This window comes from Dreissena polymorpha, chromosome 3 (genome assembly GCF_020536995.1).
Source record: "Dreissena polymorpha isolate Duluth1 chromosome 3, UMN_Dpol_1.0, whole genome shotgun sequence".
Taxonomy (NCBI): Eukaryota; Metazoa; Mollusca; class Bivalvia; order Myida; family Dreissenidae; genus Dreissena; species Dreissena polymorpha.
The window spans coordinates 21187454-21214892 of NC_068357.1; the positions used below are offsets into that span (position 1 = coordinate 21187454).

The 27439-nt window shown below is 36.1% G+C and overlaps 1 protein-coding gene across 3 annotated transcripts in view; it reads right to left on the reverse strand.

Annotated features, from left to right (window-relative positions):
• Positions 1 to 27439, reverse strand: part of LOC127873237 (phosphofurin acidic cluster sorting protein 2-like) — a 46585-nt gene that overhangs the window by 5285 nt on the left and 13861 nt on the right. For 2 of the 3 annotated variants that reach the window (XM_052416999.1, XM_052417001.1), the window contains 14 exons: positions 26406 to 26554; positions 25049 to 25103; positions 23841 to 23894; positions 22042 to 22128; positions 18286 to 18438; positions 10243 to 10347; positions 9543 to 9649; positions 8763 to 8917; positions 7046 to 7156; positions 6130 to 6232; positions 4826 to 4868; positions 3463 to 3638; positions 2066 to 2340; positions 730 to 834 (listed from right to left, as the gene is read on the reverse strand). In XM_052416999.1, the coding sequence (XP_052272959.1) occupies positions 730 to 834; positions 2066 to 2340; positions 3463 to 3638; positions 4826 to 4868; positions 6130 to 6232; positions 7046 to 7156; positions 8763 to 8917; positions 9543 to 9649; positions 10243 to 10347; positions 18286 to 18438; positions 22042 to 22128; positions 23841 to 23894; positions 25049 to 25103; positions 26406 to 26554 (1678 nt within the window). The remainder of the gene's footprint in view (positions 1 to 729; positions 835 to 2065; positions 2341 to 3462; positions 3639 to 4825; positions 4869 to 6129; positions 6233 to 7045; positions 7157 to 8762; positions 8918 to 9542; positions 9650 to 10242; positions 10348 to 18285; positions 18439 to 22041; positions 22129 to 23840; positions 23895 to 25048; positions 25104 to 26405; positions 26555 to 27439) is intronic. The other variant, XM_052417000.1, reaches the window with a different exon arrangement.

A 27439-nucleotide genomic window follows, 5' to 3' on the forward strand; every position in this document is an offset into this window, starting at 1 on the left:
CTCAGTGACCTTGACCCCAGTGACATCAAACCTCATCAAAAGGTAGAGGTCCACGCAAGGTACGTACATGCCAAATATGAAAGAGTAAAGTATTGAAGGTGCTATGAGAAACTGTCAAAAAAGTGTGACGGAAAAATATATTATTAGCCTTGGTGACCTTGACCTTGAATCCAGTGACCTCAAACCTCATCAAAAGGTAGAGGTCCATGCAAGGTACCTACATGCCAAATATGAAACAGATCGGTAAAGAAATGAAGGTGCAATGAGAAACTGTCAAAAAAAGTGTGACGGAAGGAAGGAACTAAAAACTGGCAACTATATGCTCCACCGAAAATATTGTGGGGAGCATTCAAATTTGCTTTGATTGACACAGATGATCATCGTTGCTGCTTGATAACCCATTTGGCAGTTGGTGAGTTGTTATAAACAATAATCATATAAGATTCCAGAGAAATCTTTCATGTAAACTTATGCATCTGCATCAAGGTGCATCTACATATGAAGTTTCAAAGTTGTAGGTGCAAGCACTTTGATTTAAGAGCCAATGTTAAGGTTTTAGCACAGTGGACGTCAGACGGCGGAAAACGAGCTGGCTATGACAATACCTCGGGTTTTCTCTGAAAACAGCAGAGCTAAAAATGACGTTTATTTCATATGAAAACCTATTTTATTATGACAATTTTGAAAATGTTTGTGATGTATGATTTCTATCACAAACACAGCACATACCTTTAAGGGAGTGATTTAGGGTCTTTGAAGTACATATTAAACGGCTTATTCCCTCATATATGGCAGTCTTGTTCTCCGCTTCTTTTGACTTTTTACCAATGCGAACTGGAAAATGTATGTGGTTTATATGATAAATATTAACTATTAGGGACTGTCAAAATATTTAAACTTTTCAGCAACTGTGCACATAATCATAATGAAAGTCAAATTAATATTATATAATCAAAATAGATGAAATTTACTGGAAGAAAGTATACCGTAATTACTCTATGTTTTCGGACACTAAGTTTTCGGACACCCCCTTTTTAAGCAAAAATAATTATTTTTCGTGACTTAATTTTCGGACACACGAGTTTTCGTCCATAATTAATGTCTCTAAGTTTTCGAACAGTATATTTTACAGCGCTATTTTACCAAATTTCCGTCCTGTTTTCGATATCTAATGACACTTCGATCATGGGGTTTTACAACCAGATTAACATCATTAAACATGGCAGGTGCATGGCTGAGGGCAACGGACCATTACATATGCGTTATTGGGTAAATAACCTTGTAAACCAGTATTAAACAATGGTTTCGCCCGATAGCATAAGCTTTATGACAATTATCAGGGGTAGTGCCAATTAACAGTTCCATTATCTACTGCAATGGTACAACCCCATCTCAGTAATATAACTGACAAATACTAAACGCTTCGAAGTGTGATGCACCATATTGCAAGTTTCACGAACAATGGAAGGTGTTAGACAACAAATATCGGAAATGAACAAACAAAGAATTCATAGTTTGCTTTTGTATTGCGTTAATTACAGGTTCATACTAGCGTGTATCGGTACATCACATGCTCATCTTTGAACACGTTGGTCAAAGTACAACCTTGTAGTAACTTTCTGTCACATAAATGAAGCATTTAAAATAATTTAAAATGCAGTGCAAACATATATAACTGTAATTTATACTTTGTGGCATGGTGTTTTACAAGCGCGTGCTATTACGGGTAGTCGTTGATACAATTGAGGCTATTTTCGGACACTTCAATTTTCGACTCTTAAGTTTTCGGACACCTGTATTTTGTGAATATTTTTCGTATCTAAGTTTTCGGACACGAAAATAAATAATTATTTTACGTGTCCGAAAACATAGAGTAATTACGGTACTACCAATTCTTTATTATTAAAACTGTTTTATGAAATGTTTGATACAGTATGTTTAATTGTCATTCTTGTGTTGTTTTTTTGTTTCAATTTCATTAAAATAACAATGGCAATTCCTATTAAGGCACATGGATATAATGGTCAACATTTATCCACATAAATCATTAAACACTCTGACTTACTTTTCTGTTTTTTCTCCCTCGTCACTACAGTCAACTGGAAAGGGAACGTCTGATTATCAGCCAGGGGGTGTACAGGGGCCGTGGAGCCTATACGGCTGACCTGCAGGTACTTGAACGCCGACTTGAGAGAGACTTTATTGCTGTCCTTCTTGCTAGATTTGTCTACCTTGTCAGTGGACTCTGGTTTGTTGCTGCCGGTCCAGTAGTCCACCTGCAGCTCCACATACTCTCGGCCTGCAAGAGACTGGGGCACACTGGCAGAGGGAGGAGTCAGCCTGCAATTAAATTAAATAATGAGGTCCAATAATAAAGGCACTTGTCAGCAGACATATAACCATTTTTCAATCTTAATATTTGAGCTACGCTCTGAAAAAAGCTTAAGAGGAAACATTTTTGGGTGCCCCTCTGGAAATGTTCAGATCACAATTATGTTCATATGTTACCAGACCTCTAAATGAGTCTGATAAAGGGGCTTAATGAAAGTGTGTTAAGTGTCTTTCCAGATAAGTGCGACTTAATCAAAGTGCGTAAACAGTTGTCCCAGATACGCTGTGACGCCTGCACAGGCTATTCAGGGAAACACTTTTCACTTTCTTTTTTTTAAAGGAAATCTTTTCTATGCAAAAATCCAGTTTGGGCGGAGAGTGTTATCCCTGATCATGATTAGCCTGTGTGGACTACACAGGCTAATACCAGATAACACTTTACACACTTTCATTAAGGCACATGTTCCCAGAGCGAGGCTCATTTATTTTAAGCTCTGGTAACCAAGGTATGCAGATTGTTAGGATTTGAAAATTCACAGAGGGTCGCCCAAGAATCATTCCTTTGAAGTTTTTGTGAACATTTGCCATGTGGACAAGCAAGAAAGTCATTTTAATGAAAAAGTTGTCGCAGGACATCATAACACACGCAGGCTTGACCATAGAAAAAACAAACACAAAAGCTCAACACATGCATCTCAGTCAAGACATGCAGGTGTGACTCACCCAGTGAAAGGTGTGATGGCACAGACGTCAAAACATGCAGGAGTGACTCTCCCAGTGAAAGGTGTGATGGCACAGATGTCAAAACATGCAGGAGTGACTCACCCAGTGAAAATTGTGATGGCACAGACGTCAAAACATGCAGGAGTGACTCACCCAGTGAAAGGTGTGATGGCACAGACGTCAAAACATGCAGGAGTGACTCTCCCAGTGAAAGATGTGATGGCACAGACGTCAAAACATGCAGGAGTGACTCACCCAGTGAAAGGTGTGATGGCACAGATGTCAAAACATGCAGGAGTGACCCACCCAGTGAAAGGTGTGATGGCACAGACGTCAAAACATGCAGGAGTGACTCACCCAGTGAAAAGTGTGATGGCACAGACTTCAAAACATGCAGGAGTGACTCACCCAGTGAAAGGTGTGATGGCAGAGACGTTGGGCGTGTTGGGCGGTGTGGAGAGCAATTTATCCACAGTGAGCACATTCTGTGGTGGAGAGCTGGAGAGGGTGCCCGGCTGTTGGGGGGCCTGCTCCTCGAGGTCCATGCTGGTCATCATCAGCTCTACATTGCCCACCTTCACCTCCTGAAAAACAGTTGTCTCATTATTGGAAAATGGGGCTTAATGCATCTTTGCTAAGTGTCATCCCAGATTAGCACAGGCTTATCAGGGCCAATACTTTCCACACAAACAGGATATTCTTATAGAAGACACTTCCTTAAAAAGAAAAATTCCATTATAAAATGAAAGCATCATTCCTGATAAGATTGTGTGGACAGCACAGGCTAATCTGAGACTTCACTTGACGCACATTCATTAAGCAGGGTTTTCCTATGACAAGGTTCAATAGAAGGCAATTGTGCTAGTGTAGGCTGCTACTGACTAAATTCCTACGGGAAAGCTTAACTCAGGAATGTGATTTAGGAAAAACAACCCCAACCACCTTACTGGTTCAACTTAATATCTTCATGTTTTAAATAGATACTGTAAAGATTATAACTATTTGTTGAGCAATGGTGGCACTAAAAAATAAGGAATAAGCTGAAAGGGGAAAAAATTACACCCTTGTAACTTCAGTTGTATTTCATTGAAAATGAAAAACAAGAGATGTGTTTGTAAATAACACAATGCCCCCTACTGCACCGCTTTGATTTATTATATTTTTTTATCATTTGTCAGGTATACAGATAATTATCTCCCTTTAAAGCTTATTACTTCCCTTGGATTTGTTTTTTTTACCTTTGACCTTGAAGGATGACCTTGACCTTGCACCACTCAAAATGTGCAGCTTTATGACATGCACATGCATGCCAAATATCAAGTTGCTATCTGAAGTGACATAGAAAGTCATGAGCATTTTTTTAAACCTAAATGCAAAGTGTGATTGACGGACGGACGGACAGTCCGATCACTATATGCCCTCCTTCGGGGGCATAAAAATTATTACTAACAGAATATATATAAGTCCTGCTCTGTGAAAAAGGGGTTTAATGCATATGCATAAAGTGTCGTCCCAAATTAGCCTGTGCAGTCCACACATGCTAATCAGGGATGACACTTTCCGCCTAATATATAGTTCATTTAAAGAAAGTCTCTTCTTAGCAAAAATCCAGTTAAGGCGGTCTGTATAGGCTAATCTGGGACAACACTTTACGCACATGCATTAAACTCCCTTTTTCACAGTGCAGGGCCCATATGTAAAGAGTTGATTTTCTATGTACAATACTAATAGCTGAAGGCTATAATGAAGGATTTTTAAGAAAAGTACTCACACACAAGAATGGCACAAAGACTTGATTTGATTCTTCATCACTCCTGCAATATACATTATCTTCAAATACACAATACACATACTACTTGTTTTAAACAAACAATGACAGCATTCATTATTTTAAATTACAAGTTTGAAGAACACCATGTGCATACCTTTACATTAAAGGATAAAAATACTAGTAAGCTAATTCGTTGAATTGATAATCAATATAAAATAAGTGTTGTTTATTAGTGGGTGCAGATGGATGTACAGGGAAATGACTGTGAAATAAATAAGTGTAGTGTTATTGTTTAAAAAAAAAATTAATTCTTCTTATTAATATCTATACACCTCTTAAGTTTCATGTTGAAATCTTGTATCGTATGTGAGATATAGCCCTGAAAAGTTGCATCATACAAACACAACAAAGGGCTATAACTCTTATTTAATAAAGTATGGTTCTTATGCATGGCACTTCAATTTATCGATATCTACGAACCAGTGAACTTTTATGATAAATCTTAAAGAGTTTCTGAGATATAGCCCTTAATGGCAGAAAGTGGACAGGTGGACAGACAGACTGACAGACATACGTGAAACCTATATTCCTCTGCCTTCGGTGTTCAATTTTTATTTGCTAATGCTCAAAGAAACTAGAGCTTTGTCACAGACATGACGAATACCCTCACATGCCGCATTGACACCGAATATTTTGCATGTTGTCTTCACAAAAAACAGCGGACACCATGCTCAATGTTTAAAACACACTAAGTGACCCCGTGACCTAGTTTTTGACCTGGCATGACCCATATTCGAACTTGACCTAGACATTATCTAGATACAACATCTGACCAAGTTTGGTGGAGATCGGATGAAAACAACTTGAATTAGCGAGCGAACACTTAATACGGACCTGACCGACAGACAGACAGACAGACAAGCTCACTCCTATATACACCCATAAACTTCGTTTGTGGGGGTATAATAAATATTTTTCACAACCTTATTTTGCATGACAAAGAGTGATTCAAAATACCCAAAATCAACACATTTAATCTTTTGCCACCATTAATTTATATTATTCGACAGTTCAACTGGAGAATAACACTTGAATAATTATGTAATGACGCAAACATACTACACCAATTTACAGTAAAATAGTGAAGAGTATCAAAAATTTTCAGTCTTATTTTCCACTGTTTGAAACATTGTATTATCATTTTAAAATCACTTTATGAACCACAAAAACATTACTATTATACTGAATACTGTTATGCCCTTTTGAGAAACAGCAGCTCATGTTTGTATGACATTCCATCTCACCCTTTCCCTTTACACATGACCATTGCCTCTGCTATGGGTATCTGTGTCACTCCTCCAGCTGTGCTCAGATACTTGGACACACGATTGTACACTTCTTGAGACTCTGTAAAACATTCATATGAGCGTCATTCTGAGTAAAAGGGGTTTAATGCATGTGCTTAAAGCACAGGCTAACACAGCAATTTCCACTTTTATTGTATTTTTTGTTTGAAGCAATCTCTTCTTTGCGAGAATCAAAATTAGGCGGAAAGTGATGTCCCTGATAAGCCTGTGCGTATAGCACTGGCTTATGTTGGACAACACTTTACACACATGCATTAAAGCCTGTTTTAACAGAGCGAGGCTAATATTAGGTTTGTCATTCAAGTCTTAGCTGAAATAAACAAGACTGCAATAACAAGTATAATACTCAAATCAAGTCAATAATTCAATGAAAAAAGAGAAAAACCCAAATGAAAAATATTGCTTTTCATAAAATTGAAACATAAGTTCAACAAAGAGTTATCAAAACTGGCCTACAAGGCTATTCTAATATAGGATAAAGCATTTTGAGTTTATAAATGAAATCCTTTAAGAATTTCTTAGGAAACAAGCTACCAAAAAAAACCTAAACCTATCATAAAAGCTTTGATGAAAAATTTCAGTGTCAAAAGACCAATAACATTTACTTTGAAACTTTCAGGTTCATTTAATTTATTAATTAACATTTAACAGAAATTCTTCATGTCATAGCTTACTTACCAAATACTTAAACTAGTCAGGACACCAACACAATGGCATTTCAAATGGTTCTAACAAAACAGTTTTGAAGTGTATTGGCAAATAATTTGGCTAATTAGTCTATGATAAAGATTGAGAAGAGTCATTGTCATAGGTCCAGTAGTAGTGGGTCATGGTATTCCCATATTTCTTGTACCTAGTTTGGAGACTTCTGTCTTGTCAAAGGTTTCCTTCCAGGCGTAATCCATGAACAAGTTGCCATAAGTGCTGTCTATATGTGCCAGGTACTTGCCCAGCATACTGGAGCCTGCCAATGGAAGATGTATGCAGTCAGTCACAGACTAAATTAGTGTTACCAGCAGGAAAAGTACTGGAATTGGCTACTTATATTTTTGAAAAATATTGCCAAAAAAGCAGATTTTATGTTTACTTAGGTAACTGTTTTTAAATATTTTGGCAAATAATTCAGATTTGTTAGTGCCAACTTAGAAAGGCCAGACTAGTGACATTATTTTGTTTATTGAATTTCCAGTTTGAAATCATTTAAGTCATATGAAAGATAAATTAGTACTGAAATATAAACTATTTAAAAACAAGATGTGTTTGTGAAACACAATGTCCCCCTATATGATGTTTGACCTTGTAGGATGACCTTGACCTTGTGAAGGATGACCTTGACCTTGACCTTTCACCACTCAAAATGTGCAGCTCCGTGAGATACACATGCATGCCGAATATCAAGTTGCTATCTTCAATATTGCAAAAGTATTCATAAAATAAGCGATTTGGGCCACATATATTTGACCTCTGACCTTGAAGGATGACCTTGACCTTTCACCACTTAAAATGTGCAGCTCCATGAGATGCACATGCAACCTTTCACCACTCAAAATGTGCAGCTCCATGAGATGCACATGCATGCCAAATATCAAGTTGCTATCTTCAATATTGCAAAAGTATTTATAAAATAAGCGATTTGGGCCACATTAAAATTGACCTCTGACCTTGAAGGATGACCTTGACCTTGACCTTTCACCACTCAAAATGTGCAGCTCCATGAGATGCACATGCATGCCAAATATCAAGTTGCTATCTTCAATATTGCAAAAGTATTTACAAAATAAGCGATTTGGGCCACATATATTTGACCTCTGACCTTGAAGGATGATCTTGACCTTGACCTTTCACCACTCAAAATGTGCAGCTCCATGAGATACACATGCATGCCAAATATCGACATAAAAATGAAAATTCTTGAAAGTAAGACAGTATCAGCCAACATGCAGTTGGCACAATCTGGATGATAGGAACAAAACACTCGCATGTTATTGCATGTAACAGCATGTTTACTATATTTTATAGTAAACTGCAAGCATTTTTTTCTTTCTATGTTAATATGATGATGAGCAGTTGTGTAATTACAAAGTTGAATGCTTATTATGTTTTGTCTTGCGAAATGTTGTTTTGGATGCTTAGGCGTGGCTGGAGCTACCCTGCCTGCATATGGTATAAGACCCATCTTTGCATGATGCAGGTCAAATTACCTTGAAAAGAGTCAAAGAGTCACATACCTGATTTTTAGAATTCCCCAATTACCGGTACCTGTCCTACTTGTTAATAACCGAAAACACTAAGCCATGTTCTGGGAAAACTGGGCTTAATGCATGTGCGTGAATTGTTGTCCCAGAGCAGCCTCTGCACTCTGCACAGGCTAATCAGGGATGACATTATCTCCCTTAATTGGAATTTATTTAGAAGAGAATTAATTCGAATTTAAAATTCTATAAAAACAGAAAGTGTCATCACTGATAAGCTTGTGTGAAATTCACAGGCTAATCTGGGATAACACTTTACACGCATGCATTAAGCCTAGATTTCCTAGAATATGGCAGACACTGTGTTCATGCACTTACCTAGTGGTATGACTAGAAATTTCACATAGTTCTGCCAGTCTGGTGATTTGGCTGCAAACTGCTCGACATATGGCCGCAATACAGAGTTGATGTAGGAGTCACCACCAGATATCACAAGCTTTATGGCATGGGGACTACGAGAATTGAAATTGCAACTGCAATGGAATGAAAAATCCAAAATGACCAAAGCCCAAAGTAATGCAACTAAATCAATTAAACTAATGATCATGTGCATTTCAAGTTCTTTACACAACCTTTTAAATATTTTTTTCTTTGTATTTGTAAGTTTCAAGGTAATTTTCAAACATTTATAAAACACAGTTTAGATATGCATAAAATTAAATTAATAATCCGGTTATTTTGTTGTTGCCATAAGCAACACATGAAAACAAGTCAACAGCCGTTTCCTTATATGCTGCATCAAAATGTACACAGTAATTTCAACTCTGTAAATCAAAAGTCCATGATCATTGTCACATTGAATTTGTATTCTCACTACTAGTCAAAACAAACATACAACGTCTTCACACAAGTTACTTCAAGGCCCTCCTAACAGCTCGACGTGGTGAAGTGGATATGGTGCCGACCCAGGGACCAGGAGGTTGAGGGTTTGATCCTTATCATGGGAGCGTGCTTACGATCTTACCTAAAGACACTAAGTACTGGGTCTTAGTCCCAGGAAAAGACTTAAGAGCATTTCAATCAGCCTTAGGCTTTCAATGTAATCAATCTAAAATAAATAGGTTTAAACAAACAGGACAAGCCACATCTGCCACTTACAACTTCTGAATCTTTGAGACGATGCCGTTGACTGCTGCCCGCACATCTGCCTCTGAACATGTACAGATAACTCTCAATGGCTTCTCCTGCAGCTTCTGTACCAGCAGCTGAAACACAACACCCATCACCTTCACAAGAGCCTCTTTCTGGGAAATCTAGGCATAATGCATGTGGAAAGTGTCATTATAAAATACCATAAAAGCAGAAAGTGTCATCCCAGATGAAGTGGGTTGACACTTTTCGCGCATGCAGTCCATGCTGACAATGTTTCATCTAAGTGGACATAAAGATTACTTTGCAGAGTGTGTTTTTCTCCACCGGTTTTGGAATGTGGCCTGAGCCCTTTCGGATTCAGAAAAATCGTGTCATTTTGACTAAAATTGGGAAATAGGTGTCATGTTGTTGTTTTTTTCTAACAAATACTTTCAAATTGAGAATTAAAGTGTTTTCAAAATTACATATACTAAGGTTAAACTTCTAGAGCTGAGTAGTATGGAAATGATCTAAATTAATCTTCTTTGTTATAACCTTCATGGGGAATGTTGGCAGTCATTGGAAAGATAAATAGCTTTTGAGATTGGAAATTGGGCCATTATTCAGCCCTGAATTTTACCCCCACAAAGCTGTCCACCCCCCCCCCCCAATCATGTTTCTTGTTTCACACCACCCACATCTTGTTTCTCCTGCCACCACCCCCTACCTGGCCCTGCCAGTCTGCCGTGTTGACCAGGAAGAGGCTGTCGGGCAGCTTGTCGTCCGAGGCCCCCAGAACTGAGCTCAGCTGGTCCAGCAGCACTTTACGGGGCTGAAAAAACAAACATCACAAGCTGTCCTCATTATAATGTAACGTCCTACCATTTTTATCAATTTGGCTTCACATACTTCATCAAAATGAAATTTTACATATGAATTCATACTTTTAATTCACGTTTGTCAAAAGGACTGTTGGTATTCGACATACAAAACATATAAGGAGTGAACTTTGCACAGAGAATCTAGAATATGTTATAATGTTCAAACTTCACATTAATAGATTCTTATTAACCAATCACTAATTAAAGTACACTGGATTTTCATTGCAATTAACAATGTGCAAAATGCATTTCTAGCTAAACTTTGCATTCCTCAAACAAGAAAACTTCTCTTTTATGAAAGAAGACTGGACACTAGCTAGACTGCATTTCACATGCATAAACATAAATGGTCATTCTGAAAACATGCACTTTCAAAAAGCAAACTCAACTGGTTTATCTATTATTATGTAATACATGAAAATTTTCATGTGTGCAGTAAACCATTTAAACATTTATCTTATTAGCATCACTTCTACAGCGTATGAACAGATGATAACCATTGCATAAAAAACTTTCAGGAACATTCTTATACCACTGAATAATGAAAAATACCAGTATTAAATCGAAAACAGTTCATAAACAACACAACTTACGCTTTTCACATCATTTGTACCATAATTTCTAAGCAATAAGTCACATCAGTAGATAAGACTCTCCTCCTAATTTGCATCGTTTATCTTATTAAGCCACATATAAGACGCTTTCAGAATGCAAGATGCACATAAACTATAAAAACTCCCTAGTGCTGGTACACATTCACACATTTGAAGCCATTTGTCTTAATATAAATATTTCTTAACCAAAATAAAATCTTATCAGCACCCAAACTTTGAATTATGCATTATTAAATTTTATAACACAAGCAAAATCCTCAATTCATAAATATGTATACATGTATTTCCATACGCTGATATGTCATTGTGATTTATCTTTCATAAATAAGATGCTGCCAAACATAAGGCACAGGTAATATTTATATGGAACAAATTGGTATCTTACACCAGAAAAAAACTGAACATTAAAAATGCAATTTGATCAATATATTTCACTAACTTTAAATAAGATCAGTCTATTTTTATCTTAATGCCGCTCCCCAATGCCTCTTGAATCATAACATCTAGAAGGAAATTACAAATAACAACTAGAGCTTTGTCACAGACGTGATGAAAACCCCCACATGCCGCATTGACACATAATATTTTGCATGTGGTCTTCACAAAAAACAGCAGACACCATGCTCAATTTTGAAAACGCACTAAGTGACCCCTTGACCTAGTTTTTGGCCCAGAAAGGCCCATGTTCCATAAAACTTCTGACCAAGTTTGGTGAAATCGGATGTAAACTACTTGAATAAGAGAGCGGACACCATGCTGAATGTTAAAAAATGCACTAAGTGACCCCCTGACCTAATTTAAGGCCCGGAATGGCCCATGTTCAAACTTGTCCTAGAGATCATTTAGATAAAACTTGTGACCAAGTTTGGTGGGGATTGGATGAAAACTACTTGAATTAGAGAGCAGATAACATGGTGAGGTTTAAAACGCACTAAGATACCCCGTGACCTAGTTTTTGACCCGGCATGACCCATATTCAAACTTGACCTAGACATCATCTAGATACAACTTCTGACCAAGTTTGGTGAAGATTGGATGAAAACTACTTGAATTAGAGAGCGGACACCATGGTGAGGTTTAAAACACACTAGTTTTTGACCCGGCATGGCCCATGTTCGAACTTGACCTACACATCATCTAGTTACAACTTCTGACCAAGTGTGGTGAAGATCGGATTTAAACTACTTGAAATAGAGAGCGGACACCATGCTCAATGTGTAAAACGTACTAAGTGACCCTGTCACCTAGTTTTTGATCTGGCATTGCCCATGTTCGAACTTGGCCTTCAGATCATCTAGATACAACTTCTGACCAATTTTGGTGAAGATTGGATGAAAAGTACTTGAATAAGAGAGAGGACACCATGCTGAATGTTAAAAAACGCAATAAGTGACCTCGTGACCTAGTTTTTGACCCGGAAAGGCCCATGTTCGAACTTGGCCTTAAGATCATCTAGATACAACTTCTGACCAAGTTTGGTGAAGATCGGATGAAAGCTACTTGAATTAGAGAGCGGACAACATGCTGAATGTTTAAAACGCACTAAGTGACCCCGTGACCTAGTTTTTGACCCGGCAAGGCCCATGTCCGAACTTGGCCTAGACATCATGTAGATACAACTTCTGACCAAGTTTGGTGAAGATCGGATGAAAACTACTTGAATAAGAGAGCGGACACTTAATACGGACCGACAGATAGACCAACAGACTGACCGACCGACCTACCGACCGACCTTCCGACCGAGTTCACTCCTATATACCCCCCTTAACTTCGTTTGTGGGGGTATAAATATCAATAGAAACATGTGCACACATTTCTGCTCTGTAATCATACTCAATCCAAATACATGGCATTAGTCAAGCCAAGCTATGTGCAAGGATTTATTTAAAAAAAACAAGATATGTGTCCATTGTGCAAATATGCACCCTCATTCAATTTTTGTCTCAAAACTCCACCTATGTAAAACAAGAAACCGTCGGAGACGGGTGATGCTCCCCAAAGGTTTTTTTTTGTCACAATATTGCACTATATATTCAGATAAAAGGAAAAGTCTTGAGGGCACAGTAGTTGGGGGGGACAAGATTTATTTTATAAAAAATTTAAAGGGCCATAACTCTGTGAAAAATCATCTGACCAGAACTCGCTGATAATATGCACATCTCTTCTTGGTAGTGAAGCTTCCCATAAAGTTTCATTGAATTCCAGTCATTAGCTGCTGAGAAATAGCTCAGACAAATACACTGCAACTCCAATATATCACGGTCCGTTATATTGCGTTGTCCAATATATCGCGAATCGGCTATGGCTCCCAAAAATCTGACGAGCATAATCCTTAAATAAAATGTTTTTATCTGAGAATTTGATGCATTAAAATCCGTTTCAAGCAAGTATTTTTCCCTTTTTTCACCAACTTTAATCCAACAGTCATAATCCAGTTTTGACCAGATTGTTTGCTTACATTGTACATCACATTAACACCTGTGTACTGCGATAAACAAAAGGCCCATTTGTCAAACATGACAGGTCATTTCGGGTGTTACAATTCTCTATTGAATTTGCTTTGAACTGCCCAAACGCACCAGTGCACACATGATGGTGTACACAATTATAACAGTAAATGTCACAATTCAATACTGACCTATCTCGACAATCTGTGTGCGTTAGATACAGTATACAATATAGATCAGTTAGTCACAATGCTCTACTATTAAACCCCATGCTGTGCATGCTTTTCATGAGAAATGAATGACGTCATATTGTACATGGGTCTAATTTGTGCATGCTTTCTTGAACAATAAAACTCGGCAATGTTTTTCGGATTAAAAATTTAATTATACGCATTTGAAAATACTCACATGGAATAATGTTTTGTGTTATACCAATTAATGACATATGGATATAACACAAACTTGAATAAGGTTGGTAAATAGCGTGTTTTGAGATTGCATAATGATGCTAATGTATACATATACATGCATACATAAACTGACAATTTATATCGCGCGCCGGATATATCACGGTCGCGAGCTTTGGACCCCTTCAACCGCGATATATTGGAGTTGCAGTGTATTGTGCACGGACGGACGGACACACGGACGGACAGACAAAGCGGCGACTATATGCTTCCCCCAAAATTAATTATGGGGGAGCATAAAAAAATCAACCTTGATCTGAAAATCAACCTTGATCTGAAAGTAATGCAGCTAAGCTCACACACCAAAAATTAGGTTAATATCTGAAAGTGTTTTGCAACAAAAAATCCGGAAAAGTGTTATTTTTGAGAAAATTGTTAAGTACAAGGCCAGTTACTTTGTCAATGGACAAGAACAAAACTCAAATTGATCTGTGAGTCACGGAAATACACTCACATACCAAAAATCAGGTAAATATCTCAAAGTGTTAAGGAAAAAAAATCTGGAAACAGAATGCTAGACGAACGGACTTACAGACAGAAAGATGGACAGACAGTGTGACTACTACATGCCACCCTGCCAGAGGCATAAACACTATTGTGAACATAACAGAACAAACAAGTAACAATTTGGTTATATTAAACAATAACTTTCAATACCAAAATGATTGACCTATTTTTTACATACTTGTTATATGTGAAGAAACTTCTATCTATACGCAGTATTAATGAGAAATGGTTTGTACCAGAATCTATGCCGTCTGTGTCCAAATTTAAGGTCAATAGTACCAAGAACTTGAGTTTGTCACATAAATATAATGATATACACATCCATGACATTGTATAGCTTTTATAATTTATTTATACATAATCTGCCATACAAAGGTTAGTTGTTTTAATATCAATTTCTTAAGGCAAGTATATATCATATTTACTGCTACCATACTTGTTCTAAAAACAAATCAGAACACTGATACAAATTTAGTCCTTAAGAAAATAAAAATAAATGATGACTTTGCTTCATGTAATACATCAATTTTTTGTGTTATGCCATTATCATGAAAAGAGATGTTTGGTGGTTTAAAATGGACCCAAAATGAACCAATCATGTTCCTTTGATTTTTCACTTCCAACGTGACCATTGAGACTACATGGTTTTCCCAGAGACTGGCTAATAAACATACTCGTTGGCAATACATTTTTAGTGCAAGCATGAGCCAACAAAAATCAACTGAGAATAAGACATATCTTTATCCCATTGCAAGTTATAACATATCAGACAATACTTCATAAGGAGACATCAATATACATGTACAGTCTAGTGGTGTGCATATACAGCTTGCTGTGCTGTAATCAATCTTTGGCATGTACGGCCATCAAGCACCACAAAGCACTAAGAGTATATTTCTGGAAGGCACAACAGAATAAATGAGCCACGCTCTGTGAAAAGGGGGTTTAATGCATGTGCGTAGAGTTTTGTTGCAGATTAGCCTGTACAGTCTGTACAGGCTAATTAGGGATGACACTTTCCCCCTAAACTTGATTTTTGCTGAGAAGAGACTTTCTTAAAGCAAAAAATATCATAAAAGCAGAAAGTTTCTTCCCTGATAAGCCTGTTGTACTGCACAGGCTAATCTGGGATGACACTTTACGCACATGCATTAAACCCCTTTTTCACAGAGCACAGCCCAAATAGAATAAATATTTGCTGTAAAATGAAACGCTGGTTAGTCTAGCAAAGCTTGTGCAGTGCTTGCTTAAAGTGTACAGAGTGAATATCAAGCTAGTCACATCACTTATCTTACAACCTTGTGATCAATTATGGAAAATAGGATTTCTTTTGCATTTTATTGTATTGCTCATCAAATTAAGTGTTGAAACCTTTAAACAAACTAACAAACTCTGATACAAAAAGACTATTAAGAAGATTCAATGAATTTAAATTAAATTCAAATATCTCATCGTTCTCTATGCTAATCGGGCAAATGAAGTTATATTTCCATGTTCACACGCAAACTAATCAGAATTAAACAAGGTCACACAGCCAGTTGATATGAAGGTGTTCTTGATGAACTAGATTACAGGTGCAAAACAAAAAGCCAGCAAGTGTGAAGTTATAGCACTGTGTATAGGGAAGCATGGGACATTGTCTGAACCTTGTGTCTAAATGATCAATGTGGTAAACAGCCATTAATATGTATATTCCTGTGCAAGAGTCATTCATATTGTTGCTTTCAAAATATGCAAGCAATATTACTAAGTTGTTAAGCATAATAAATATTATAGTCACAAAAAAACCTATTCCTTAACAGATCTAATTTAATACTTTTTACGAACAAAGTATTAACTAACATACTACTGAAAACAGAAAAGCTTCAAAAGAGACCTGTCCCATCACCAGACTTAAAAAAGAACTAGAACTTGTGGCTGGAATAAAAATTTCTTTATTGCCATCTTAGTTTTGAAAAATACCCCCATCAACACATGTTGCAATATGTAGCAAGTCATATTCCTAAGTTTATGGAACTTCTAGGATTATAACTTTATGTATTAAGTTTTTACATTTGACAGTAGAATTTTCACTTTCACAACTAGAGCTTTGTCACAGACATGACGTATACCCCCACATGCTGCATTGACACAAAATATTGTGCATGCTGTCTTCACAAAACAAGAGAAGCTAATTAATGGCGATTTTTATAAAATTATTATGCCATTATAATTTATGGCCATTTTAACCTTTGCTCTTGAATTCATTCGCATGACACGCCGTCCAATGACAGTGAACAAAATTAATGTACAGAGTAATTTTAATATCTCACAATGAATGACATAGTTATGGCCCAGACAAGCTCATTTATGGCCATTTTTGACTTTTTAACTCCAAGTGTGACCTTGACCTTGGAGATATCAACGCAATTCTTTCGCATGACACACCGTCCAATGATTGTGAACAAATGTACCTAGTAATTTTAAAATCTCACAATGAACGACAAAGTTATGGCCCGGACAAGATCATTTATGGCCATTTTTGACCTTTAAACTCAAAGTGTGACCTTGACCTTAGGAGATATTGACGTACTTCTTTCCCATTACACACCATCCAATGATTGTGAACAAATGTACCGAGTTATTTTAAAATCTCACAATGAATAATATACTTATGGCCCGGACAATATCATTTATGGCCATCTTTGACCTTTGAACTCAAAGTGTGACCTTGACTTTGCAGATACTAAAGTAATTCTTTTGCATGACACACTGTCAAATAATGGTGAACAAATGTTCCAAATGATTTTAAAATCTCACAATGAACGACATTGTTATGGCCCGGACAAGATCGTTTTTTACCTTTGAACTCAAAATGTTACCTTGGAGATATCAACATTATTCTTTCGCATGAAACACCTTCCAATGATGGTGAACAAATATGCCAAATGATTTTAAAGTCTCACAATAAATGACGAAGTTATGGCCCAGACAAGCTCATTTATGGGCATTTTGACCTTTAAACTCCAAGTGTGACCTTGACCTTGGAGATATCAACGTACTTCTTTCGCATGACACACCGTCCCATGATGGTGAACAAATGTACCAAGATCATTTTAAAATCTAACAATAAATGACATAGACTAGTTATGGTCCCAACAAACTTTCCGTTTAAAACGCACTAAGTGAACCAGTGACCTAGTTTTGGACTCGGCATGACCCATATTCAAACTTGACCTAGACATCGTCTAGATACAACTTCTGACCAAGTTTGGTGAAGATCTGATGAAATCTTCGGGACCGACAGACCAACCGACAGACAAAGTGACTCCTATATAGCCCGCATTACCAATGGTAATGGGGGTATAATTACATTTTATAAGGAAAAATTAATGATAGCTATATTTTTTTACAATCAAAAGTGTAGAAAGACTTTATTGTACAAGCTTGTATCTACAGACAGATAGACATCAAAAATGAATCTAGAATACTACCCTCTACCTCATGTGTGGGGTTTAAAAACATCTTACAAAGAAATAAAATCAGAAAGGAAACAGCAGATTTGTCTATGCTAACCCTATCCTTTAATAAAGAACAAAAAATTATCACCTTAGATCTTGCTCTAAAGTCAAACATTAAAATCCTAGCCACAAGAATTTCAAGCTTTTAAGTCTAACAATAAAACCCTAGCCACAAGAATTTCAAGCTTTTAAGTCTAACAATAAAACCCTAGCCACAAGAATTTCAAGCTTTTAAGTCAACCATTAAAACCCTAGCCACAAGAATTATAAGCTTTAAAGTCAAGTATAAAAACCGTAGCCACAAGACTTTCAGACAGTGTCACACGAGAGTTGTCCGACTACCAGTCTACTAACCGACTGGTCTACCCAGCCAGTGCTATTGCAACGATCCAAAGGACGGTTTGACTTTTTCTCCGCCTTCTCCTTATATGAGGTGCTCCGCTCACGTTGTATCGGGGGTTTCTGCAGAGTGCTCAGTGTTTGCGGGTGTGAGTTACGCTTATAAGGCTACAAATTCCACCACGCCAATGTGAGTATGCAAGATGCAGAATTGTGAAACCATTTATTGTTATACAATGTGTTATCAATATGAACTGATGGTCGTTTCAGATATAAGTATGATTGAGACATGACTTGGCTTAAAGAATAATCAGCTACAACACAATAACAAGATAGAAACATGAAACATAGATTTGGAGAAATATTGAATGTTTTAATTTAGAAGTGAAATAATTATTAGTGAAATTTAACATTTAAGTAATTTGTTAAATGACATATAACATTTTCTAAGATAATAAGTTAAAATTAATTGCGTTTGAAAAGACTGCAAAGAACAATCACATTCAGAACAATATCCCGGTATTAGTATCAATGGTATACTTAAGAACTGAATTTGGTATGCAGCAGTATCACGTCAAACTTTAGATCATATGGAAAAACAAACTACACAATTGCCACATATGAAAATATCTACTGCATCAGATAGATTTTCTTTTATAAACTTATTTAGTTCTGAAAAACTTTGAAAATTAAAAGTATACCTGCTCAAAATGTTCTTTGTTATAAATGTTAAAGAATATCAAAGAATACAAAATAATAAAACACTTTTAATATTTTAATTTGATCATAGTAAAAAAAGAAACTTAACAAGAAAACTATTTAAGATTTGCACAACAATATTACCAATACCTCTCCTATAACTTGATTTAATAAATCTTAAGAAAAGTGATACAAACATAGATGACAAACACCTTGCAGTTGAATAAAAGATAAGCAATACATACGTGAAAATTACATGAAAAAACAACAAAAAAAACAAAAACAAGAGTTGTGGGAGGGCAGCCAACTTGATTTTTCTTGTCCTTGTTACAGTTTCTGGCGATATTTGCCTCTAAACAAACCTGTTTGTATAGTAAGAAAGTTATTTACGATATTTTTAACAAAAAATCTATCCTCAAGAAACATAAACCTTAATTTTGACTAGAAACCATTTTGCTATATTTATAAGCAGTGACATTGACCTTGATGCAAACAAAATGAAGACGTTCTACAATATATTAATATGCTTGCATCACAACAGCTCAATTCATTCCCAAGATTAAGCAAACACCATTTTTCTTTATTTAGTATCAGTAACTATGACCTAGATCACATCCATCCTACTCCAATCCCTGGGGATAAGGAATCCATGTTAACAGTAACAGTTTCATTACAATTGATAAATTCAACTAAAGGAGAACAATTCTTCAATATCCACTAACAGTGACCTTGACCACTGTTATGCAATCCCATGCTGAATATGGATATCAGGAATTTAACCCTTTACCACTTAGAAGCGTATTTAACCCTTTACCACCTAGATACGTATTTAACCCTTTACCACTTAGATACGTATTTAACCCTTTACCACCTAGATACGTATTTAACCCTTTACCACCTAGATACGTATTTAACCCTTTACCACTTAGATACGTATTTAACGCTTTACCACTTAGATACGTATTTAACCCTTTACCACCTAGATACGTATTTAGCCCTTTACCACTTAGATACGCATTTAAACCTTTACCACCTAGATACGTATTTAACCCTTTACCACCTAGATACGTATTTAACCCTTTACCACTTAGATACGTATTTAAAGCTTTACCACTTAGATACGTATTTAACCCTTTACCACTTAGACACGTATTTAACCCTTTACCACTTAGATACGTATTTAACCCTTTACCACCTAGATACGTATTTTACCCTTTACCACTTAGATACGTATTTAACCCTTTACCACATAGATACGTATTTAACCCTTTACCACTTAGATACATATTTAACCCTTTACCACTAAGAGAGGTATTAAACCCGTTACCACTTAGATACGTATTTTGACGCATTTGTAGTCCCTCAGAAAGTAACATTTAATTAAAGACCTTTCTTACTAGATTCAAATTTTAAAGGCATCATTTCCAACCCTAAGAAACTGGTGAGCAGCAAACAGCATAAAACCTGAACAGACTGCGAGTCACTCGCAGGCTTTTCTGGTTTTATGCTGTTTGCACATAGCCATTTTCACTTTGCTTCTAAGTGGGAAAGGGTTAAGAAATAATTTTGCATATAATTATTAGTAATGGAGTTATATAGCAGAAACCATTCATCCATATTAAGTATTTAGTCTTAACAGTAAAAGTAACCTTGACCATCATCTGAAATCTCAATGAGAGTTTTGATTTAACGAATCTATGTATGTAGTTGCTTAATTTGTTTTTGAGTTTCTAAGCAGAATCCCTTTTTTATTTTAAGTAATTGTGACATTGACCTTATGCAACCATAGCAAAGACTGGATAATAGGTATTAATATATTAAGTTCCAGTACAATAGCTAAAGTCATGTTTGAGTTATTGAGCGGAATATTTGTCTTTATATTTACTCAAAACTACCTTGACCATACCCACCCCATATGCAATCCAAATCTAGGTTTTGAATAGGTATTAATGCTTTTTTTAATTTACAGTGACCTTGACCCTACCAATCCAATAAGCAATTCAAAGAGAGGGTGGACTTCTTGGTATAAGTTAGGTACATATTTAGTTTAATGGCAAATTCTGAATTTGATGAGGTGCGACCTGTCTTTATAGCTTATGTATATAATAACAAAGTGTTGCCAAACTTGTCTTATTTCAATATGGGGCATAAATGAAATAAGTTTGAACGAGGTTTATAAAAAAAGTTTAGCTAGCTCGGACACCCACATCAGGTCATGTAGCCTAGCTTGCTATTTTATTGAAAAAATGGGCTAACAATATTTCATATAGTGTATTGGTTACTGATCACTTTTCCAAGCTGTATGTCCGCTTCGAGCAATATGATACAAACAAGCAAATTTGTCTATGGATGGGTGAAAATCGCTTGATATGCGGTATAATCCTATACAAAAAATACTTAATTGTAGGGTTAATGCTTTCATGCATTTCAATGCTCCTCATTCAATTAACACATGAAGTTTCATTAAGAAATCTTGTATTATATCTCAGATATAGCCCTGACCATTTACATCATATAAGAACAACAGAGCAATAACTCTTATTTAAGAAGTGTAGGGTTTTGGTTTTTGTGCACGGCAATTCTCCTCATGAGCACTTTTCCTGATTGTTATCAATACATCCATTAAGTTTCAAGTATAAATTGTGTATTGTTATCTCAGATATAGCCCTGAAAAGTTACATCATACAAACAAACAAAGGGCATTAACTCCTATTTAAGAAAGATTTTGGTCATGGTTCTTGTGCTATGGCACTTCTCCTCAATCATATCTATACAACCATGAAGTTTCAGGTGGATATCTTATAGTGTCTAATATATAGCCCTGAAACGTTTGTAATGGACAGACGGATGGACTGACAGACAATGCCCATTCTATATCCCTCCGCCTTTTACTGGGGATAACAAATCATTAGCTATCCATTCGAAAACATTATTGGCACAGAACACAATTTTCAGTAAGCTTTACTTTTGAAACCATACAAACAGCAGTCACACCGAGCCCAGTGAACCCAAAAAACATTTGTCTCATAACAATAGCAAATTGGTGCACAAACATGAAAGCTGGTATAATACCTCTGATTTTACTGGTTCCCTACAAGTTGGAACGTCTAAACTAGTGGACATGGGAGCCTCTAATATTTCAGGATCTGTGTCGCGTTCCTGTTGGGAAAGCAGCCATTAATATGAAAATACTCACATGCAATGGTTAACGAAATGAAGAAAACTGCAAGCTCTTGTTATACACTTAGCCAGTTACCTGTCACAGCACTTGTAAACTCAAGTTTATGAACTAAACATTATTTGAGGATTATTTCCAAATACCTGAGATTGTCTCTTTGCATTGACATTCATGGCTATATGTGATATATTTTCACAAGAACACAGCTGGCATATCATATTTGACAAGCAGATAAGTGAGTCAATTGCATTTCTCACATATGCCTCCAATACCGATAAATAATCGACTTTCCCGTGGTAAGAATGACGATAATTGATTGCATGATACGAATAGGTTTATAAAAATAAATTTCATTTTTGCTTGTTTTCATTAACCCACTAAAAATATAGTGACCAACCAGAAGAAGACAGTACTATTTATACAGACAATAAACATATATATATATATATATATCAAGTTTAATGAAGTCATATATAAAAACAATGAGCTAAAATATTTACATGAAGCATGTGACAGATAACTGATGGAACAAAAGTTCAAACTTTGTAAATAAGTAAAAATGAACATGCATACATGTAGTTTTAAAACAATTTGCTGTATATGCAAATCATGAATTATTTCATAAGGTGGTTCTATTTAAATGCAATAGCATGATACATTGCATAATTACATGAAGAATTTAAGCTTAATCTAAAAACTGTGTTGCAAACCACACATCCTTTGTGAGTGAATAATATGTTCACTTTAAAACAGCAGTGACAAAAAAGAAAATATTAGTTTAAAATGAAATGGATTCTCTTATACACAGCATCAGCTCAAAATGACTATCACATAAGTGATGAGTACCTTAGCCCTCCCCTTTCCTTTTGCCGGCTGCTGCATGTTATAATATTTAACAAATTGAAGCAATTAAAATTGACCCTGTGGCATGGCCAGTTATAACCCAAGGAGCATGAATTATTTGAATAAAGTTTGCAAAGAAACACAATACAATGCTACAGTCTAAATGTATAAACCTTTGGGCCTTGTGGTTTCAGAGGACAAGATTTTTAAAGTTGATTTGCTATTATTCTATATAAATAATTTTACCACCTGGTGTTGTCAATAAATACTCCAAGGTTATGTTTGACTAAACTCAAAGGCCAACATACAAGTTCACATACCAAATATAACACATTTGGCTGTTGCAGTTTTGAGCATGTATAGTTTTGTCAATAAAATCTTAAAATCTATTGTTAAAATAATGTTACATTAATTTTTAGTTGAAAATGCAGCATACCTGTTGTCCTTCTAAAAAAAATTACACATGCCCAACTTCATAAAATCCAAGCAAGTGGAACGTTGGAAGTTGCACATTAAAAAGTGTAGGAGTTTCCCAGATACATGTGTGTCTACATTCAGACAGACAGACAAACAAACAGACAGATGTCCATTTTGATTCCAGAATATTGCCTCCCCCGTTTACTTCGTAACAGGGAGGGTGTGTGTATATAATGACCTGTTAAAATAATTTGCAGGAAAGGTATAAGACATCTTTGGGTAGCTTGCTGATTCTTGTTTTCAAGATCAAGACATACCGAAATCAAGGTACTTTCCAATGCAATTTTAAACTGAAATGAAAAGAGTAACTCAACATGTAAGAAATAATATGTCACACAGCTACAAGCAACCAATGAGAAATTAGTACACTTACGGCTTGGCTATTAGAACTGTCGTCACTGTTTACATTTGCTCGTAAAGTATCCTCCTGTTGTAAAATAAATATATAAACAACAACCAGTCATATGTAAGGTACACCCCAGATAACCCAAAATTACTAAGGCTCATCAAAAGATAACCTTACTTTATAACCACTTAGATACGTATTTGTACGCATTTGTAGTCCCTCAGAAAGCTCAATTTTATTAAAAGCCTTTCTTACTAAATCCAAGATTTAAAGGTTTCATTTTCAATCCTTATTTACTGATGAGCAGCAAACAGCATAAAACCTGAACAGACTGCCAGTTACTAACATGCTGTTGTGGTTTTTGTGCTGGTTTCAAAAGCCATTTTCACTTTGCTTTTTATGGGGAAAAGGGTTAAATGTAAACTTTTGTATTGCTTCAAACAATAACAATTTGAAAAATATTCATACTGAATTTAGAGGGTAAAGTTCATGTCTTATTTGTGAATAAGAAAATAATATAAACAGTGTTTTCTAAAACTGAAAGCTGTCTTGGGAGCAAAATAAATACGAATAAGTACACCAGGACTGCGCTCTACTTTTAAAACATGCAGACATGACAAGAGTATGATTCTCTGATTTGATGCATGACATCCCTGAAAACTATATTTCATTAACAATTGTGACATTTAAATCCATCAGCACTGCAACAATGGATCATTCTTTTTGACATGACAGATGATTTAAACTGAATACCAATTTCTATAATCACAAAAATAACCACACAGATAACAACACTAGATTGTCATAAACATTCAAGCAATAAAACTTACTACAAAAAAATAAATTTCCATAAATATGATTGCATATTAATGCTATTTTTCAATCAATAAGACTTCTTACAATTTACATTACAACCACCTTCCTCAAGGCTTCATAACCAGGAAATGATTTACAAACTAACTAAACACTGTCTTCAACATGAGAATCAATATTTTTAATTTTTAACATTCGTCAAAATTGTAAAAATCATGTGGTATTTTGAACTTATGTCAATTTTCATAAGTATGAATTTAAACATTATTTCTCACATGAATTAATAGACAATGTATATAGGTTCTATTAAAAGAATTTAAGGCAACATGTATATCCTCATCCAACCACATTTTTGGGGTCAAGTTACAACCATCTGTACACCTGAAGGCCTACTCAAATTCGGTCTTAGTTACTTTACTTACTGTTAGACTCTGACAATCTATGTCATGAGTACTGCCTTTTCCAGTGAAGAAAGGTCTGAAAACAAATGAAATGAAAACTCAGGAACATTTGAGAAAAAACTTTGAAAAAAACAATATTATGGAACATGTCTTATCATAAATCAAATGTGGACATTAATTTTCACCCAAATATGGGACGCATGCTAACAAAAGAAGCGTAATACATATCTTTTACAGAAATGCGGCAAATATATGTTGTAAGATGTAACAAAATGTATCTTCAATCTCATATGGGCCATGCTCTGTGAAAATGGGGTTAAATGCATGTGCATCTGCAGCAGGCTAATCAGGGACGACACTTTCCACTTTTATGATATCTTTCATTTAAAGAAAGTCTTCTCTCCGCAAAATCCAGTTTAGGCAGAAAGTGTTGTCCCTTATCAGCCTGTGCCGACTAAACAGGCTTATCTGGGACGACACTTTACACACGTGCATTAAACCCTCTTTGCACAGAGGGCAGCTCATATGTATGTTGTATCACAGATACCAGCTATAAATGTCTGAAAATAAAGATTATTCTTATCAAATTCACGCAAGTATTAAAACTTGTCTAAAGCCACAAAACTAAAATAATAGCATGAATATAACTAAGGGCTGAAATTAAAATACAACACACACAGAAAACCCACCTGAGCCTTGGTTTTGGAATGGACATGACACTCATGGTGTCCAGGTAACCCACCTAAGCCTTGGTTTTGGAATGGACATGACACTCATGGTGTCCAGGTAACCCACCTGAGCATAGGTTTTGGATTGGACATGACACTCATGGTGTCCAGGTAACCCACCTGAGCATAGGTTTTGAAATGGACATGACACTCTTGTGTCCAGGTAACCCACCTGAGCCTTGGTTTTGGAGTGGACATGACATTCATGGAGTCAAGGTAACCAACCTGAGCATAGGTTTTGGAGTGGACATGATACTCATGGTGTCCGAGTAAACCCACCTGAGCCTTGGTTTTGGGGTGGACATGACATGCGTGGTGTCCAGGTAAGCCACCTAAGCCTTGGTTTTAGGGTGAACATGACACTCATGGTGTCCAGGTAACCCACCTGAGCCTTGGTTTTGGGGTGGACATGACACTCATGGTGTCCAGGTAACCCACCTAAGCCTTGGTTTTGGAGTGGACATGACACTCATGGTGTCCAGGTAACCCACCTGAGCCTTGGTTTTGGGGTGGACATGACACTCATGGTGTCCAGGTAACCCACCTGAGCCTTGGTTTTGGGGTGGACATGGCACTCTTGGTATCCAGGTAACCCACCTAAGTCTTGGTTTTGGAGTGGACATGACACTCATGGTGTCCAGGTAACCCACCTGAGCCTTGGTTTTGGAGTGGACATGACACTCATGGTGTCCAGGTCAGGGTCACTGTCACTGAGGTCCTCCAACTGCTCAATGAGGTCTTCTATATCGCCAGGGTTGCCACCATCCCCTAACACATTGTCGGCTTCCGCGTCCAAGACCTGCAGTGCACGAGAATGATATCTTATCTCTGTTATAGCCAGAACAAATCAGTTGGTCAAAATTTAGCCCAAACAAATCAGACCAAGCAAGAACAATAAAAACTAAATTATTTTCATTCTATTTATGATATTATCAAAGGCCAGCGAAAAGCATTGATTAAAAAAAAGGTAGATATGTATTGGGGAAAAAAATCTTATATTTATATGTTGTACATAGTTTCCTTCTTATACAATCTGGCCATTTTTTGTCATTCTTTGTGACTGTAAAAGTATATTAAGTATATAGTCTGTGTTGTAAAATAGATGTATTCTTTAAACAGCCTTTAAAAAAGCTTTTCTTTTTAACGTTGGATGTGTGGAAAAATTGACCGGTAAGGCCGCAATAAAAAAAATGTTGATTTGTTTTTATTTATTTGTTTAAGTGGGGCAATTTCTGCAAATCAGTCAAACATCTAATCAATTTGTTTGGGCCTATATTGATATGAAGCAAGAGTCATGAAAAGTTCACGGCTTTATCTGCTTATTATGTACCAGATGTTTTAATATGTCATCACTTTTATGGTTATTATTGAAAATAATGAAGTTATTAAATATTTTCTGCAAGAGTCAAGGTGCCACTTCCTAGGGGAAAGCCCTGAAAAACAATTAAATATTCTGAATGTATGACATCAATGGTTTGAACTTATTAATTTCTAGCTCAGCTTTGATGATAAATATTTGTAAATGTTGCACAAAAATTGTAATGTTGCATACTTTTCATAAATAAACCCTTCTTTTTAATAATAAGACATTAAAATCACAGGTGGTTAGCGTGTGGCTATGATATTAATTAGTGAAATTATCATTTTGAATGATAAATAATCATATTAAAACGAAAAATTAATT